This window comes from Salmo trutta, chromosome 34, assembly GCF_901001165.1.
Source record: "Salmo trutta chromosome 34, fSalTru1.1, whole genome shotgun sequence".
NCBI lineage: Eukaryota > Metazoa > Chordata > Actinopteri > Salmoniformes > Salmonidae > Salmo > Salmo trutta.
The window spans coordinates 31,793,764-31,812,986 of record NC_042990.1 but is presented as its reverse complement, the minus strand read 5'-3'; the positions used below and the strand labels follow the sequence as shown (position 1 = coordinate 31,812,986).

At 45.5% G+C, this 19,223-nt stretch overlaps 1 protein-coding gene across 7 annotated transcripts in view; it reads left to right on the top strand.

Annotated features, from left to right (window-relative positions):
* LOC115174032 (engulfment and cell motility protein 1) overlaps window positions 1-19,223 on the top strand; it is a 163,580-nt gene that overhangs the window by 59,507 nt on the left and 84,850 nt on the right. For 4 of the 7 annotated variants that reach the window (XM_029732635.1, XM_029732637.1, XM_029732636.1 and 1 more), the window contains 9 exons: window positions 6,956-6,991; window positions 8,984-9,083; window positions 9,602-9,753; window positions 10,982-11,060; window positions 13,442-13,483; window positions 13,961-14,011; window positions 14,216-14,338; window positions 15,034-15,162; window positions 18,508-18,612. In XM_029732635.1, coding sequence (XP_029588495.1) covers window positions 6,956-6,991; window positions 8,984-9,083; window positions 9,602-9,753; window positions 10,982-11,060; window positions 13,442-13,483; window positions 13,961-14,011; window positions 14,216-14,338; window positions 15,034-15,162; window positions 18,508-18,612 — 817 coding nt within the window. The remainder of the gene's footprint in view (window positions 1-6,955; window positions 6,992-8,983; window positions 9,084-9,601; window positions 9,754-10,981; window positions 11,061-13,441; window positions 13,484-13,960; window positions 14,012-14,215; window positions 14,339-15,033; window positions 15,163-18,507; window positions 18,613-19,223) is intronic. The other 3 variants (XM_029732639.1, XM_029732640.1, XM_029732642.1) reach the window with 3 other exon arrangements.

The following is a 19,223-nucleotide window of genomic DNA, read 5'->3' as shown; positions in this document are numbered from 1 at the left end:
TGTGTTCAGTCAGCAGGCCTCAGATCAGGTTTTGGGGAACTGAAGCCCTGTCCATCCTGAGAGGGTAGGGGGCAAAAACTGACCCTAGTGCAGCACCTGAATTCAGAGTATCCTCATCGGAAAGTGTTTGACTCCGATGACTAACTGATAAAGAATCTTGTGTACACGTATTGTGTGATACTGATGCTGTCAAAGTGCCAACCTTGCTTTCTCTGACAGCTGCAATGTTTCTCTGAGCTTTACACTTTCAGACACTCTGGCTTACAACAACCGACAAGCTCCAAATCACCCACACAGATCCGGTCCTGACCCGGTCCTGACCCATCCACACAGATCCGGTCCTGACCCGGTCCTGACCCACCCACACAGATCCGGTCCTGACCCGGTCCTGACCCATCCACACAGATCCGGTCCTGACCCGGTCCTGACCCATCCACACAGATCCGGTCCTGACCCGGTCCTGACCCATCCACACAGATCCGGTCCTGACCCGGTCCTGACCCACCCACACAGATCCGGTCCTGACCCGGTCCTGACCCATCCACACAGATCCGGTCCTGACCCGGTCCTGACCCATCCACACAGATCCGGTCCTGACCCGGTCCTGACCCATCCACACAGATCCGGTCCTGACCCAGCAGTGTTCTCTTTTTTTGTGAACAATTGTTTTATTAAGTCATTTTATAAGTACAGTCAATGAGAATCACAACACTTTTTTTTACAATTATACCCTCCCACACTCCATTCCACCTCATCCCAACCAAACCCCTGGCGGACCCACCCCATCCCCAAGCACTGTTCTCTTAATAAAGCGTGGTCTGTCTCGCTGGGCTTTGGGCCTGGTAAGTTGGCTATGTCTCAAATGACAAACTATTCCTCAGTGCTCTACTATGGCTCAGGGCAAAGTAGTGCACTATGAAGGGACTAGGGTGCCATTCGGGAAGTAGACGCTGTCTCAGCTGAAGGTTACGGCGAGGGCAGGCAGTGGCGTTTTGCTGAGGTGGAGTTTCTCAGCCGTGATGTTGACTGGAACCCCATGGGGGGAGCGAGGGAGAGAGAGAGGCTTGAGAGGGAGAGAGAGAGGCTTGAGAGGGAGAGAGAGAGGCTTGAGAGGGAGAGAGAGAGGCTTGAGAGGGAGAGAGAGAGGCTTGAAAGGGAGAGAGAGGCTTGAAAGGGAGAGAGGCTTGAAAGGGAGAGAGAGAGGCTTGAGAGGGAGAGAGAGAGGCTTGAGAGGGAGAGAGAGAGGCTTGAGAGGGAGGGAGAGAGAGGCTTGAGAGGGAGGGAGAGAGAGAGGCTTGAGAGGGAGGGAGAGAGAGAGGCTTGAGAGGGAGGGAGAGAGAGAGGCTTGAGAGGGAGAGAGAGAGGCTTGAGAGGGAGGGAGAGAGAGGCTTGAGAGGGAGGGAGAGAGAGAGGCTTGAGAGGGAGGGAGAGAGAGAGGCTTGAGAGGGAGGGAGAGAGAGAGGCTTGAGAGGGAGGGAGAGAGAGAGGCTTGAGAGGGAGGGAGGGAGGGAGGGAGAGAGGCTTGAGAGGGAGGGAGAGAGGCTTGAGAGGGAGGGGGAGAGGCTTGAGAGGGAGGGAGGGAGAGAGAGAGGCTTGAGAGGGAGGGAGGGAGAGAGAGGCTTGAGAGGGAGGGAGAGAGAGACTTGAGAGAGAGGAGGGAGAGACAGGCTTGAGAGAGAGGAGGGAGAGAGAGGCTTGAGAGAGAGGAGGGAGAGAGAGGCTTGAGAGAGAGGAGGGAGAGGGAGGAGGGAGAGAGAGGCTTGAGAGGGAGGAGGGAGAGAGAGGCTTGAGAGAGAGGCTTGAGAGAGAGGAGGGAGAGAGAGGCTTGAGAGAGAGGAGGGAGAAAGAGGCTTGAGAGGGAGGGAGGCTTGAGAGAGAGGCTTGAGAGAGAGGCTTGAGAGAGAGGCTTGAGAGGGAGGGAGAGAGAGGCTTGAGAGGGAGGGAGAGAGAGGCTTGAGAGGGAGGGAGGGAGAGAGAGGCTTGAGAGGGAGGGAGGGAGAGAGAGGCTTGAGAGGGAGGGAGGGAGAGAGAGGCTTGAGAGGGAGGGAGGGAGAGAGAGGCTTGAGAGAGAGAGGCTTGAGAGGGAGAGAGAGAGAGGCTTGAGAGACAGGGAGAGAGAGAGAGGCTTGAGAGACAGGGAGAGAGAGAGGCTTGAGAGGAAGGGAGAGAAAGAGGCTTGAGAGGCAAGGAGAGAGGGAGAGAGAGGCTTGAGAGGCAAGGAGAGAGGGAGAGAGAGGCTTGAGAGGCAAGGAGAGAGGGAGAGAGAGGCTTGAGAGGCAAGGAGAGAGGGAGAGAGAGGCTTGAGAGGAAAGGAGAGAGGGAGAGAGAGGCTTGAGAGGCAAGGAGAGAGAGAGGGAGGGTTGAGAGGAAAGGAGAGAGGGAGGGTTGAGAGGAAAGGAGGCAGGGAGGGTTGAGAGGCAGGGAGGGGGTCGAGAGGCAGGGAGGGGGTCGAGAGGCAGGGAGGGGGTCGAGAGGCAGGGAGGGGGTCGAGAGGCAGGGAGGGGGTCGAGAGGCAGGGAGGGGGTTGAGAGGCAGGAGAGGGAGGGGGTTGAGAGGCAGGGAGAGGGAGGGGGTTGAGAGGCAGAGAGAGACAGGGAGAGGGGGAGAGAGAGGCAGGGAGAGGGGGAGAGAGGCAGGGAGAGGGGGAGAGAGGCAGGGAGAGAGGCAGGGAGAGGGAGGGAGGGGGTTGATAGGCAGGGAGAGGGAGAGGGAGGGGGTTGAGAGGCAGGGAGAGGGAGAGGGAGGGGGTTGAGAGGCAGGGAGAGGGAGGGGGTTGAGAGGCAGGGAGAGGGAGGGGGTTGAGAGGCAGGGAGAGGGAGGGGGTTGAGAGGCAGGGAGAGGGAGGGGGTTGAGAGGTGGGGAGAGGGAGAGAGAGTGGGTTGAGAGGGAGAGCGAGTGGGGTTGAGAGGGAGGGAGAGGCAGGGAGAGAGAGGCCTGAGGCAGGGAGAGGGAGAGAGAGTTGGTTGAGAGGCAGGGAGAGGGGGAGAGAGAGTTGGTTGAGAGGCAGGGAGAGGGGGAGAGAGAGTTGGTTGAGAGGCAGAGAGAGGGGGAGAGAGAGTTGGTTGAGAGGCAGGGAGAGGGGGAGAGAGAGTTGGTTGAGAGGCAGGGAGAGGGGGAGAGAGAGTTGGTTGAGAGGGGGAGAGAGAGTTGGTTGAGAGGCAGGGAGAGGGGGAGAGAGAGTTGGTTGAGAGGCAGGGAGAGGGGGGAGAGAGAGTTGGTTGAGAGGCAGGGAGAGGGGGAGAGAGAGTTGGTTGAGAGGCAGGGAGAGGGAGAGAGAGTTGGTTGAGAGGCAGGGAGAGGGAGAGAGAGTTGGTTGAGAGGCAGGGAGAGGGAGAGAGAGTTGGTTGAGAGGCAGGGAGAGGGAGAGAGAGTTGGTTGAGAGGCAGGGAGAGGGAGAGAGAGTTGGTTGAGAGGCAGGGAGGGAGGGAGCGAGAGTTGGTTGAGCGGGAGAGAGAGGCTTGAGCGGAGGAGGGAGGGAGCGAGCCAGGGCCATGCTGTGTGACCGTAGAGTGATTACGGAGTCAAAACGCACATTGGAGACTCTCACAAGATGCACATATTTGCATGTACACACATACACACACACCGTCTGTTTCTCACACACTTACACCTTCCATTCAATGACACACAGTCAGACGTCTCCAGTCACCCAGATCTGTTTCCACTCTACTGTACTGAACGGCCCTGAATCCAAACGAATGCTTGTCATTCCCAGGAGCCTCTCATGGATGGCTAGCCTGAGGGCTCTGGACACATCATTTACAGGGCCTCAACGGTCTGAAACAAACACACACACACACACACACACACACACACACACACACACACACACACACACACACACACACACACACACACACACACACACTGTTCTGCTACATGCCATCCTCATTATGCCGCCCCAGCCCAGAGACTTCCTAGTTAGCTGCTCGCATGCAAGGTCAGCCCTGATAGACCACGAAGAGTCTCTCTGTCTCTCTGTCACTTGGAATTACTGTTAGTGTATCTGTCCTCTACAATGGGAACTAGTACCTTCCATTCTGTTAGTGTATCTGTCCTCTACAATGGGAACTAGTACCTTCCATTCTGTTAGTGTATCTGTCCTCTACAATGGGAACTAGTACCTTCCATTCTGTTAGTGTATCTGTCCTCTACAATGGGAACTAGTACCTTCCATTCTGTTAGTGTATCTGTCCTCTACAATGGGAACTAGTACCTTCCATTCTGTTAGTGTATCTGTCCTCTACAATGGGAACTAGTACCTTCCATTCTGTTAGTGTATCTGTCCTCTACAATGGGAACTAGTACCTTCCATTCTGTTAGTGTATCTGTCCTCTACAATGGGAACTAGTACCTTCCATTCTGTTAGTGTATCTGTCCTCTACAATGGTAACTAGTACCTTCCATTCTGTTAGTGTATCTGTCCTCTACAATGGGAACTAGTAGAGTATCCTCCGTTCTTGTACAGGGAGGTGAAGGCCCACCCTAGTTACATTCAGTATGTGTATCCCAAGTGATCTGTATTTACATGTTATAAATGCATATTCATTCCCTATTAATCATTTTCCCTCCCCCTCTGTCCTCCTATAAGCAGTGCTGCCCACTTAATTCCCCCACGGTGCATACTGCCACCTCAGGCGTATTTCTTTAAATATGTTTTTATGTAGATTACTCATGCGTCAACAGTTGTTATCCCCAGAGTGTTAAAGTGCAGGCGTGTGTGTGTTTATAACTCTACAATCCCCATTGACATTCCTGACAACCAACTAGCGTAATATGATCATTCACAGGCTTAGGAGAAAGAGACACAAGGGAGCAGTACTTTCTGATATCCCAGTCTTGGGCATGACGTCATGCTGTTTTAATGTGGGCTGCTGTATCAGTCAATTAAAGAAGTGTTGCGCCCCCTATTGGTCTAGTAACATAACATACAGGTTCCAGAACTGCTGAGAATGTACAGTGCTGTAACATCAACTGCCAAACATTTTGGATCCCTGGGTAATTATGTTCATTTTGTGACAGACTTACTGTTCTGTCACAAAACAAGATGGTATTGAAATCTAGCTGGAGATTTACTGAGTCCGCATGATCCAAGTTTGTCTCAAAATAGATTTCCGTCTTGTTAAATCTTGTTGTTAAATGAAATGTTGGCCATTATTGTCACTGTCATCCCCTCAAGCACAGCATGTAGTGTAATTCTGTCTGTCTGGGTTACAGCTGCTTCCCAAACAGTACTTCTGCTTTCCGTGCTTTGTGTTCAGTCTGTCATCAATTGGCTCCTAACCAATTGGGATGTGATTTGATCTGATTGTGTTTATTTGGTCAAATATCCTCTTCCACTTCTGTCATCTTTGTACCTTTCCCCTGTGTTAATCAGAGCACCTAGTCATCCCTGGTGTCTATGTTATTCTGTTTGACCAAGTGGTTTGTGTTGTCCCCTGTATTGTATCACGTTACTGTAGCAGGTCAGCCTTGTGTTGTGATCTACATTTCAGTTGTCACTGTGGAGCTCTGTTCAAGTCCTGTCCATGTTCATCCTGTCCTTTTGTTAGCCTCTGATCCAGGCTCTGATCCAGCCTCTGATCCAGGCTCTGATCCAGCCTCTGATCCAGCCTCTGATCCAGAATCTGATCCAGCCTCTGATCCAGGCTCTGATCCAGGCTCTGATCCAGGCTCTGATCCAGGCTCTGATCCAGCCTCTGATCCAGCCTCTGATCCAGGCTCTGTCTGTCCTCTGTATGTATGGAACATCTCAGAGTGCGACTGCTGATATACAGTACCAGTCAAAAGAAGGAAATAAGTTCCACAAATTAACTTTTAACAAGGCACACATGTTAATTGAAATGCATTCCAGGTGACTACATCATGAAGCTGGTTGAGAGAATGCCAAGCGTGTGCAATGCTGTCATCAAGGCAAAGGGAAGAATCTCAAATATAAAATATATTTAGATTTGTTTTAATACTTTTTTTGGTTACTACATGATTCCATATGTGTTGTTTCATAGTTTTGATGTCTTCACTATTATTATACAATGTAGAAAATAGTACAAATTAAGAAAAACCCTCGAATGAGTAGGTGTGTCCAAACTTTTGACTGGTACTGTAGGATCAGGTCTTATTTGTCCGTGTGACCTTATTCGTTGTGATCTAAAAGTTTACCTGATCAGAAATCAGCCCTCCTACTCTGAGATGCTTGATACACCCCCTGGATCTGATCTTATCATAAAAAAGCTACAGTGACAGATCACACCCACCTGGGCAATGTGTTCTATTGTCTAACTCTCACGCACACACACACACACACACACACACACACACACACACACACACACACACACACCCACCTGGGTAATGTGTTCTATTGTCTAACACACACACACACGCGCACACCCACCTGGGCAATGTGTTCTATTGTCTAACTCACACACACACACACACGCACACCCACCTGGGTAATGTGTTCTATTGTCTAACACACACACACACACACACACACACACGCGCACACCCACCTGGGTAATGTGTTCTATTGTCTAACACACACACACGCACACCCACCTGGGTAATGTGTTGTATCGTCTAACTCACACACACACACACACACCCACCCACCTGGGCAATGTGTTCTATTGTCTAACACACACACACACACACACACACACACACACACACACACACACACACATACATACATACATACATACATATACATATACATATACATTCACATTCACACCTGGGCAATGTGTTCTATTGTCTAACTCTCTCACACACACACACACACAAACACACACAAACACACGCCTAGGCAATGTGTTCTATTGTCTAACACACACACACACCTGGGCAATGTGTTCTATTGTCTAACTGTAACCTCTCTCCACTATGACTTGAGCTCCTTCTTCCGTGGTCATTGTGTTCTCCCCTGACACCAAAGTTTCTTAAATCTTTTCAGACGCTATCAGAAACTACAGAAGATAATGAAGCCATGGTAAGCCCTCCCTTTCCCTTCCCCTCCCCAGTCAGATACCCTGGCTGGCTTTGTACTCTTCCCTCTAATCTACCCGAGAACTGAGTCTGCATGATTAAAACTCAGGCCCCGGTGCTTCTATTAAACTAATGGGAAACAACATGGCTGCCGTCGCCATCGCTGGCTTTCATCTTCAAATCAAACTTGTTAATTTTGTTTATCTCTGGCTATGTTCCAAATGGCACCTTGTTCCCGATATACTGCACTACTTTTAGTGAATAGTGTGCCATTTGGAACGCATATTCTGTGTTCCATGTAACTGAAACATCTTTCTTCTCTTATTGTGGTTTTGGCCAATTTGAGGTTCAAAGGGAACTAAAGCTACAGTCTCTTGTTTCACGTGGGATGTTGTTTTTTAAGAGCACCATGACAACGATACATAAAGAAACCCACAGTCCAAATTCAGAGATTCTTCTTCTTGGATTCTTGGTGCTCCTCCTAAACTTATAACAATGGTGTTCAGGGGTGTATTCACTAGTAACCAAACAGAAACTAAACGGGCTGAAACAGGGAGGTACCTACCTGAACTTGTCCGATATAAAAACACTAGTGCTAATTGCAAAACGTTTATTTTTTTTTTTTTTGCTACATTTTGCACTAATTAATACACCCCCAGGTGTTGGGAACTTTTAATGTTGGGTGGTGGTGGGTGGTCATTGATGTCTCACGGCTGTCCTTTACATGAATATTCTGGAGTTCACTGTCCTCAATGCCATACATACTCACCCTGTAGAGACATCATCCTGTTAGGCAACACTCTGAAGTCTTGACAGCATGTCATTCTGGCATCTTTAACCTCTTTAGAGTGAACAGGTCTATAGTGTTCGAGAATTGTCATTTTAGTAGAATCATGTCATTATATTAACATGATCATTTCACACATCACGTAACTGCCCACTGTCATGTGAAAATGCTTACTCACCCCAGACTAACTGTGGACTGGGTACTACTAATGAATTATTACTAATGGGTGTGTCTGAGATGTGAGCCATGATGTTGTCTGTTCTGTTATTAACCCAGTGTGTTAATTGGTTTTCCCTCTGTTGCCAAACCTGTGAGGGGCCTGGGCCTGCCAGTGTCTTATTAACCAAATATTTATGTTAGAATGGGTTTACCTATTTCAGTTTATTTTTGTATGCCTTAGTAAAACAAAATCTAATTGTATGTGTTGATTAAATGTGTTTGTACATATGAAGTTACATATGACATGTTTTAGTTTTCTTTAAACTTTGAAGATTACTTTCAAGTCATGCATTGGAGACTATTTAATAAAGACAACTTTATTAAATTACGAAGCACTAATAAAATCGGACTGCAGGGAGCAGTATTTACAATATTTCCCACATATCAAGAGGTGTAGGTCACTGAGTTATATTTCAGGTTTATGACATGACTGTAATCACAGTTACGTAATTCAGAAAATGTAAAAAAAACAGCATTTATTTGACTTAGTCTTCCTGTCATTTGTATATTTCTGTGAGATTTCTGTAGGTGAATCATATTCCTGTGAACTTCTATCGGAGGGATTGAACATAATAGATTGAAACACGTTGCATTCAGATCATTGGATAATTATCTTCCAGGAAGTAGCCTCACTCGGCCCTACTGTGATGTTGACTCGTCTCTACTAACGTCGATGTAATTGCATGAGAATGATTAATGAATGAGTGCTCTGTGGCTCTGCTGCCTTGTGCTTTCCGGCTCTTACTGGCTCTCTGGCGCCTCCTGTTGTTCCCGAAGGACTGAGTCATCTGTCTGCCCCATCAGGGACCCAGTCCCGCTCCTCACCTTTCTGTGCCTTCAGCATACCTGGCTGTGGCTTCTCTCTCCTTTCCCTTCCTCTCTCCTCTCCCTGAGACCAAGGCTTTTGGCTGCTTTGCGCCATGCCGCTGTACGTGTGTGTCTGCGTCAGTGGCAGAGATGTTTCTATTGGCTGTTGTTGTTGTGTTCCAGTTTTGGCGACTTATTGTCATTCACGCTGACGGCGTTTGTGGAGCTCATGGACCACGGCATCGTCTCCTGGGATACCTTCTCTGTTGCCTTCATCAAGAAGGTGCCCGTCTGCTCACAAACTGTTTATAACATTGTAAACTGGTTTAACTGTTTTTTTTTTAACATGTCCATGAAAACTGTCCTTGAGACATCTAATAGATGGTTTAGACATTGTGGCTACAAGGAGGATTTTCTATTGTGTTTGTAAACGTTCTATAAATATATTAGGTAGAGCTCCCATAACCTCTTCATAATTATACCTATGGTTTTATTCAGGCCGTCTATGTATTAGGTAGAGCTCCTATAACCTCTTCATAATTATACCTATGGTTTTATTCAAGCCGTCTATGTATTAGGTAGAGCTCCTATAACCTCTTCATAATTATACCTATGGTTTTATTCAAGCCGTCTATGTATTAGGTAGAGCTCCTATAACCTCTTCATAATTATAGCTATGGTTTTATTCAGGCCATCTATGTATTAGGTAGAACTCCTATAACCTCTTCATAATTATACCTATGGTTTTATTCAGGCTGTCTGTCTTGAATTCAGTTAAACCACCCCTCCTATCTGTTGCAGATTGCAGGTTATGTCAACAAGTCAGCCATGGACATGGCTGTGCTGCAGCGGTCTCTGGCCATCCTGGAGTCCATGGTGCTCAACAGTCAGGACCTCTACCAGAAGGTGGCGCAAGAGATCACCATCGGACAGCTTATACCCCATCTGCAGGGGTGAGAGAGAGCCGCACAGTCATCTATGTTATGTACCACAGATATACGTTGTCCCTAACTGCAGATCTAGGATCCGATTACCGTAAAACACTAACCTATAGCAAAATGTTACTAAATACATTGTGGCCTTATCAAGTGTCTCAGAGTAGGAGTGCTGAACTACTATCAGGTCCCCACATGTCCATATAACCTTTTACTTTATGATTTAAAAGGCAATACTGATCCTAGATCAGCACTCCTACTCTTAGGACCTTGATACAAACGGCCCTTGGTCCTAGACCAGTAGTGGGGTAACTGTTTCATCCATGTTATATTTCTATTGATTTAATTCACTTAAACTCTCCAGTGTCCATGATTGGGAAGTACTCTTAAAACTTTGGGATTGGTGTCCCGTCCACGGGACTGGTTGAGCTAATGTAGGCTAATTACCATGAGGTTGTAAGTAACGAGAACATTTTCCAGGACATAGACATATCTGATATTGGCAGTGGACTGCACTGTCCAATTTACAGTAGCTATTACAGTGAAATAATACCATGCTATTGTTTGAGGAGAGTGCACAGTTTTGAACATGAAAAATTATTAATAAACAAATTAGGCACATTTGGGCAGTCTTGATACAAAATCTTTAACAGAAACACAATGGTTCATTGAATCAGTCTAAAACTTTGCACATACACTGCTGCCATCTAGCGGCCATAATCTAAATTACACCTGGGCTGGAGTAATACATTATGGCCTTTCTCTTGCATTTCAAAGACGATGGTACCAAAAAAATACTAAATAACAGTTGTTTTTTTCTTTGTATTAACTTTTACCAGATCTATTGTGTTATGTTCTACTACATTGCTTTCACATTTACACAAACTTCAAAGTGTTTCCTTTCAAATGGTACCAAGAATATGCATATCCTTGCTTCAGGGCCTGAGCTACATGCAGTTAGATTTGAGTGTCATTTTAGGCGAAAATTGAACAAAAAGGGGCGGATCCTTTTAACAGAAAGACCAGGGAAGTAAAGTAACCCATTTGAGAAACATGGCAGATAAATACAATGGATGCGTCCCAAGTGGCACCCTATTCCCTATATAGGGAACTACTTTTGACCAGGACCCATAGTGCACTACTTTTGACCAGAGTTCTATTTGGGAAGCATCCAACAGTATCCCTGTACCTGTAGTGTGTGATTGGTTCTGAACAGCATGGTTCTGTGTTATCCATCTAATGACAGGACTGATCAGGACATTCAGACATACACCATCGCTGTGATTAACGCCTTGTTCCTCAAGGCCCCGGAAGACAAGAGACAGGTAGGTTACACACAATCAGATGTATGTATGTATGTATGTATGTATGTATGTATGTATGTATGTATGTATGTATGTATGTATGTATGTATGTATGTATGTATGTATGTATGTGTGTACAGTATATCCATACATGCATACATACAGTACCAGTCAAACGTTTGGACACACCTACTCATTCAGGGATTTTTCTTTAGTTTTACTATTTTCCACATTGTAGAATAATAGTGAAGACATCAACAATATGAAATAACATATGGAATCATGTAGTAACCAAAAAAGTGTTAAACAAATCAAAATATATTTGAGATTCTTCAGTAGCCACTCTTTGCCTTGACAGCTTTGCGCACTCTTGGCATTCTCTCAACCAGCTTTATGAGGTAGTCACCTGGAATGCATTTCAATTAACAGGTGTGCCTTGTTAAAAGTTAATTTGTGCAACTTCTTTCCTTCTTAATGCATTTGAGCCAATCAGTTGTGTTGTGACAAGGTAGGGGTGGTTTACAGAAGATAGTCCTACTTGGTAAAATACCATGTCAATATAATGGCAAGAACAGCTCAAATAAGCAAAGAGAAACGACATGAAGGTCAGTCAATCCGGAAAATGTCAACAACTTTGAAAGTTTCTTCAAGTGCAGTCACAAAAACCATCAAGTGCTATGATGAAACTGGCTCTCATAAGGACTGCCACAGGAAGACCCAGTTACCTCGGCTGCAGAGGATACGTTCATTAGATTTAACTGCATCTCCGATTGCAGCCCAAAGAAATGCTTCATAGAGTTCACGTAACAGACACATTTCAACATCAACTGTTCAGAGGAGACTGTGTGAATCAGGCCTTCATGGTCAAATTGCTGCAAAGAAACCACTACTAAAGAACACCAATAATAAGAAGAGACTTGCTTGGGCCAAGAAACACGAGCAATGGACATTAAACCGGGAGAAATCTTTCCTTTGGTCTGAGTCCAAATTTGAGATTTTTGGTTTGCATGTTTTTGTTCGTTCTAGTGTCACGTGTTTCCCTGTCTGTTCGTATCCTTGTGTGCCCCTGTCGTCCTTGCCTTAAACGGTGCAGTAATACGTCTCCGTATGGGGCGATCACTGTCCCCCTATACTTCTCTCCTGAATATCGATGAGCATCATAACACTACCTAGCCAAGCAGGACCCCTGTCCTCTCTATCTGGGTCCCAAATGGCACCCTATTCCCTATGTAGTGCACTACTTTTGACCAAAGTCCTATGGGCCCTGGTAGAAAGTTGTGTGCTATGAAGGGACTAGGATCACACACTCTCTCATCTCTCTCAGCGCCGATGACGTCACCCACCTTTCTGCTCCGTGAGCTTGCCTATTACACACTGGGCTCTGAGCCAATCAGACGAAGCCTAGCTGTTATCAGAAATGGGTCCACCCAATAGAGTGGAACGGTGTTAAAGATGCCTGATATACACTCATCTCCCTTCCTTTGCAGCACATTAGGTGGAAGATAAAGAATTATCCATGCTCACTTTAGTTTAACATTTTATCATTTAATATTTTTCCACAAAGTGTTGACGTGTATTGAGCAATGGTGCGCCTTTGTTGCAGCTATAGACTACTGAAGGAAGTGGTAACTCTAACAACTAATGAATATGCATTTGTAAGTGATTCATAGACTATTAATAAATACTATTTCATTTTGTTAACATTTAGAAACATGTATCAGCATTATAAGTCTTACAAGGTATTATCATTTATAAGATTTGCAAACATTTACAATAATTTCTAAACACTTGTAAGCATTTCTAAAGGGTTATTCATCAATCCGATCAAAGTGTTACTAAGGAAGTAGACGTTGAGGTGTATTGTTGCAGGTGTAAACCACTCCAGCACCTTTTTAGACCACGTGTCAAACTCATTCCACGGAGGGCCGCTTGTGTTTGCGGGTTTTCACTCCTCCTTTGTACTTGATTAAATAATTCAGGTCTCTAATTAGTAAGGAACTCCCCTCACCTGGTTGTCTAGGTCTTAATTGAAAGGAAAAAACGAAATTGCAGCCAATCTGAATGGAATGAGTTTGACCCTGTTTTAGACTGACTGCTACATACATGACCTGTCTGTGTTGTAAGCTATAGAGGAAGGTCAGCAAATGCTAAACTAGAGCATCATTTCACTAGAGGGGTGAGAGACTTAAACAGCAGTTGGCCACAAGTTAATGGGAACCAAAAGGTTTGGCTTAGTGTTTTTAATTGTCAAGTCTCTTAATTTTGCTGACAGTCTGCCTTGTTACAAGAGTTGCTGCCTGCACCACTAACTGAAATATACCTTCCTGCCTCTTTTCTGTCTCGAATCACCCTCTTCTTTTTTGCCTCTGACTCTTCTTTCCTCACTGCACTCGTAATGGTAGTTTGATGAGAGCAGTGTGAACATCCTTGATTGTCCTCTGACAGTAAGTGTACTTTGATTAGCGACCTTCTGTAGCATCTCTAGCAGATTAAGTGTGTCATTAAAATGGCCCGGCCTTATATCAACCACCACCTGGCTGTGAAGTCTAGCTCATCCAGCGTAGACTCAGAGACACTTTATAGTCTCGAGAAGTTCATGGTGTCTCAGCGAAGAACATTGATATTTTGTGCACATAATCCACTTTTATTCTGATATAGAGCTTCCTGAAAGAACAATTTGTTTTCTGTCTAAGGGTATGGACATCATAATGTAGCTGTGTGCTCACTTTCTCCCTCTCTCTCTCCCTCTCTCACATTCTCTCTTCCTTTCTGTCATTCTCTCTTTTTACTTATCCTGTTCTCTATCCTCTCTCTCCCTTTCTTTCTTGCTCTTCTTTTCTCCTTTTCTCTACCTTTCTCTCTCTTTCTCCCTTTTTTCCCTCCCTCTGTGTCCATTTCTCTGTCCGTCTCTGTCTGTGTAGGAGATGGCCCACATTCTAGCCCAGAAGCAGCTGCGTTCCATCATACTAAGTGTAAGTGTTTCCAGTAATCCCCTCCATCTGTACCTCGCCTCTGCATCACTTGTTTCTCACTCTCTGTCTCTCTCTCTTGTCTCTCTGTTGCTCGTTCTCTCCCTTTCCTTGCCCCATCTCCTTTAATCTCTTTTCTCTCTTCACTCTCTACATCCCTGTTTATTTATTTCCTTTCCTCTTTCTTCTTCTCCCTCTCTCCTCTAGAACGTGATCCGGAGCCCTAAGCCAATCAATGATGAGATGGCCCACCAGCTGTACGTGCTGCAGGTTCTGACCTTTAACCTCTTAGAGGACCGCATGATGACCAAGATGGACCCTCAGGACCAGGTACAGTAGGCCTCTCAACTCGATGTCCCTCGAGAGCTGTTGGCCACATAGGCCTTATCAAATAGTATTTACCAGTGAAATATCCACAAATGAATAAAAAAAATTGTTCCAAGCACCCTTTTATAGGTTTTCCCAAGAGTATAAGAGTTTAGCACGTTCTCTCTCTACCTGAGAATTATCAGTGAAATGTGGAAGTACTATGTAAGGATAGTTACCTTGGAAGAATGCCTATGTCATGTAATGATTTGCCAATTTTGATGTATATCGAACATTAGGAACACCTTCCTCATATTGAGGACAGCCTCAATGCGTCGGGGCATGGACTCTACAAGGTGTCAAGTGTTCCACAGGGATGCTGGCCATGTTGACTCCAATACTTCCCACAGTTGTCTCAAGTTGACAGGATGTTCTTTGGGTAGTGGACCATTCTTGACCTTGGCTTTGGCTTTTGTCTTGCTCATTCACCCTCTGAATGGCACACATACACAATCCATGTCTCAATTGTCTCCAGGCTTAAAAATCCTTCTTTAACCTGTCTCCTCCCCTTCATCTACACTGATTGAAGTGGATTTAACAGGTGACATCAATAAGGGATCATAGCATTCACCTGCTCAGTCTATGTCATGGAAAGAGTTGTTAATGTTTTGTATACTCAGTGTATGTCTTAATGTTTTTGTCCTCTTATATCTGCCTAGGCCCAAAGAGACATCATCTTTGAGCTGCGCAGGATTGCGTTCGACGTGGAATGTGAGCCGAACAACAGTGGCAGCATCGAGAAGAGGAAGTCCATGTACACCCGTGACTACAAGAAACTAGGTTTCATTGTAAGTCATACACGCGCGCACACACACACACGCACACACACAACCGCGACTGGGCTTCAAGAAACTAGGTTTCATCTTGTCATGTCATTCTCAACAGTCGTAACCTTCTTGGATCTGCAGAAACCCCAGCCTTGCTCATTATTCAGTACTACACAACTTGGTTTAATCATTTATTTACTAGTTAACTAAATAATAACACAGAATACGCAAACACACTTACATGAGACAAAGTATGGTGGCTTATACACAACAAATGAAGAGGGGCAGGGAGGAGAGAGAGAGAGAAAAAGGACACTTATCGTGGATACATTCTAGGACTGTCCTCACATTAATCATATACCTTGCACATGAACCGTCGCCCATTTGATTTAAGAAATCATGAATGTATTTACGTGTTGAATGCCGCTCACCGTTTCTCTGTGGGAACTAGCCCTCCTTCTGAAGAATGTTGGTTTGGTCTTTCAGTGGCACGTTTGTAAGGCTCTTTGTATCCAAAAGGGGGTATCCCGCCCTTTTTGATCTTCTTACATCTCTTCACTCTTGATGATGCTCATAGGGTGATGGTTAGCCAGCCGTGTCGGCAGTTCCCCTCTGGGATGAGACTAGGAGCATACAGTGATTTGAGACTCGTAGCAGGATGGGCTGGTTTGCATTGTAGTATGTTCGCTTTCCTTGATATCTAGCAGCTAATCAGCCGTACCAGTGATTTGTCTGGGAAGTGAGCTTCTAGCTTACACCTCGTGTTGATTATTCAGGATTCAGACCACTTCACATGCACAGTAGCAACCAGGCAATATTCTGGTCTGATATGTTCATTTTTAGCCAGTCCTTTTAAGCACTCTGGTCGAAAAGGGCGGTTCCATCACACTGACACACTCTTCTGACCTCACTCGAGGCGTGGCTAGTTACTGTGCAAAGTATTCTCAAAAACAATGATCTTATTAGAAAACTGAAATCACATTTTTATCCTCACAACAAATTGAATGAAAGCTTGACAGATACAGGGAGTATCCTTTCCAAGTTACAGTATTTGGTCCATACAGTTTTTAATAACATCACAAAATGAAAAACAATATGACATTAGTTTTCTACATCTATCCACTGACCATTCCCCACATTCTTCTGTTAAAAATATTGTTCCAATATTCACTTTTTGGACCTTTAGAGTTTTGGGTGGGTAAAAGTCTCTCTAGACAAAGGCATTCCTTTGGTTGATACTAAAGGATAGAGAGAGAGTTTTCTCCTGCTTAAATGTACGACCGGGTGTGGAGGTGTTAAAACCCCACAGTTCCCTCCTCCCCCCTTTGCGGTTGGGAGTGGGTCTGGTTATTGTCAGCCATTGCCAAGCTTATCTGACCCATTGTGATCCTCACAGGACAGTCATGACACTGCATCCCCAAAACTTCAGCTGTTGGACTAACTAGATTAGTTTTGGTCTCGGTACAGAAGACCCATAGGCAAGACATGTTCCTCAGTAGTGGAGCTCTTTCCCTAAACTAGTAGAAAGAGGACTGGGACACTGTCAGATATGGGGATGACATGGCAGCTGAATCCAGCCCTGTGTGTCTGTGACATGATAACACAACTATGCAGAAACTCACATTCTTCAGGAACACTCAAACCTTCTGGCTCTAAAGCTTCACAGGACCACAGCCATGTCAAACGGTGTACACACACACACACACACACACACACACACACACACACACACACACACACACACACACACCAGAAGACTACAGCTATGCCCCCGGGGACTGTTGTTAATTGGTTTAGAAGATGACACGATGCACTCTGTGCTCCATCTGTGTCTGAGAGGAGGGAGGGGGTTCTGTGGACTCCATATTGTAGAGTGTTGTTGTGTAGAGTGTTGTGTTGTTGATGTCTATATATGAGAGAGCGAGAAAGAATTAGGCCGCTACCCGCTAATTATCAAAATCCAGAAAATAGATGTTAAATTCTACAACCACCTAAAAGGAAGCGATTCCCAAACCTTCCATCACCTACAGAGAGATGAACCTGGAGAAGAGTCCCCTATGCAAGCTGGTCCTGGGGCTCTGCTCACAAACACAAACAGACCCCACAGAGCCCCAGGACAGCAACACAATTAGACCCAACCAAATCACGAGAAAACAAAAAGATAATTACTTGACACAGTGGCATAATACCTGAGGGGGAGGGGGAGGTTTCTCTCACCCCTCTCTCTTTATCCTATCTCTACCTCCCCTCTCTCTCTGGGTGTGTAGTGTCTGAGATGTAGCGTATTGCTGTCATATCCATGGTGAAGGGAACTAAGCCCTTCATTTCCTCTCTAAGTCCCTGAGCCGTTAGGGGCTATGCAGCTTGCTAAGACCCCAGTGTGCTGCCCTAAGATAAGGCCTGACTTCATTTCCTCCAGTGGTTCGGAAAACCCCTGAAAATATCTCTCCTTACTTTACATGCTTGTACACACACACTTGCGCACATGCAAGCACGAACACATGAAAGCATGCGTGCGTACACACACAAACGTGGGCACGTTTTCACACACAGTTTTAAGGGGATTGTCTGGTAACGTTGATCTAGTGCTGTATTTAGAGTGCAGTAGTCTGAGAGAGTGTATTAGTCTCCTAGGTAGAGCTGGCCTGTGAATCTTCAAGAGAAAGTGGGTTTAGTTGGACTTTTGCTTCAAATGTGGTGAAGGTTATGTAAAAGGATGTGTGGTTCTTCCATTCTGTCTGTGACGCTGATGGTGGTCAGGAACAATTACATAGCTGGATCTCTGCGACCCCCTCCATGTCTCTCTCTGTCTCTCTACCTCTCTTCTTTCTTTCCCCTCTCATTCTGTCTCCTCTCCTTCATTCACTCAGACATGGTACAGTGCTAATGGAGATAGTCTACCAATCAACCTTGTCTTATTTAGTGTTCTGACTCATCCTGGTCTTATTTAGTGTTCTGACTCATCCTGGTCTTATTTAGTGTTCTGACTCATCCTGGTCTTATTTAGTGTTCTGACTCATCCTGGTCTTATTTAGTGTTCTGACTCATCCTGGTCTTATTTAGTGTTCTGACTCATCCTGGTCTTATTTAGTGTTCTGACTCATCCTGGTCTTATTTAGTGTTCTGACTCATCCTGGTCTTATTTAGTGTTCTGACTCATCCTGGTCTTATTTAGTGTTCTGACTCATCCTGGTCTTATTTAGTGTTCTGACTCATCCTGGTCTTGTTCAAACATGTTTGTCTGATGACTTACCTCCTCGCTCTCACTCTCTTGATCTCTCGCTCTCTCTTGTGCTCTCTCTCTTTTGCTCGCTCTTTATCTCTCTCTGCCTCCCTGTCTCTCACTTTCTGTTTCTCTCTCATCAGAACCATGTGAACCCTGCTATGGACTTCACTCAGATTCCTCCTGGGATGCTGGCTCTGGATAACATGCTGTACTTCGCCAGACACCACCAGGATGCCTACATCAGGGTTAGTAGCTCACACACGCACACACGCACACACACACACACACACACATTCACACACACACACACACTCACACACTCTCTCTCTCTGCCTAAACTGTCTCTATCCCTCCCTGGTCCGTCCCTCACTCCTAGATTCCCTGGGCTCTGTCCAGGCAGTCTGTCTGATGAAACACCATGCCAATATGTAGCCTTGGAACTGAGTCAACCCAATACTTTGGCATATGGCTACGTTTAACAAATCTACACATTCACTGGAGAGAAAAGAATCCTGCACAATTTTTTTTGTCCGTTTCCTAGTTCCAGTGACAAACAAAATACATTTTATACTAGGACGCAACTTAATCAAGTCAAGTTTATGTATTAATCCTGAATTCATTTAACTCAGCCTAAACTGTGGGCAGGAAGCATTGGTTTGGTTAGTGGGCATCCCATACCTATGAGTGATTATTTGTGTGTGCCTGCCTGCCTGCATGCGTGCGTCCTTGTAGAAGGGCAGTGAATGGCCTGTGAAAATAAATAGGGAATTAAAAGGGTGGCGTAGTGTCCATCTAATATTAAACCTAACGCACACATGCCACACATGCATACACAGGCCAGCCCGTCCCTCTCCTC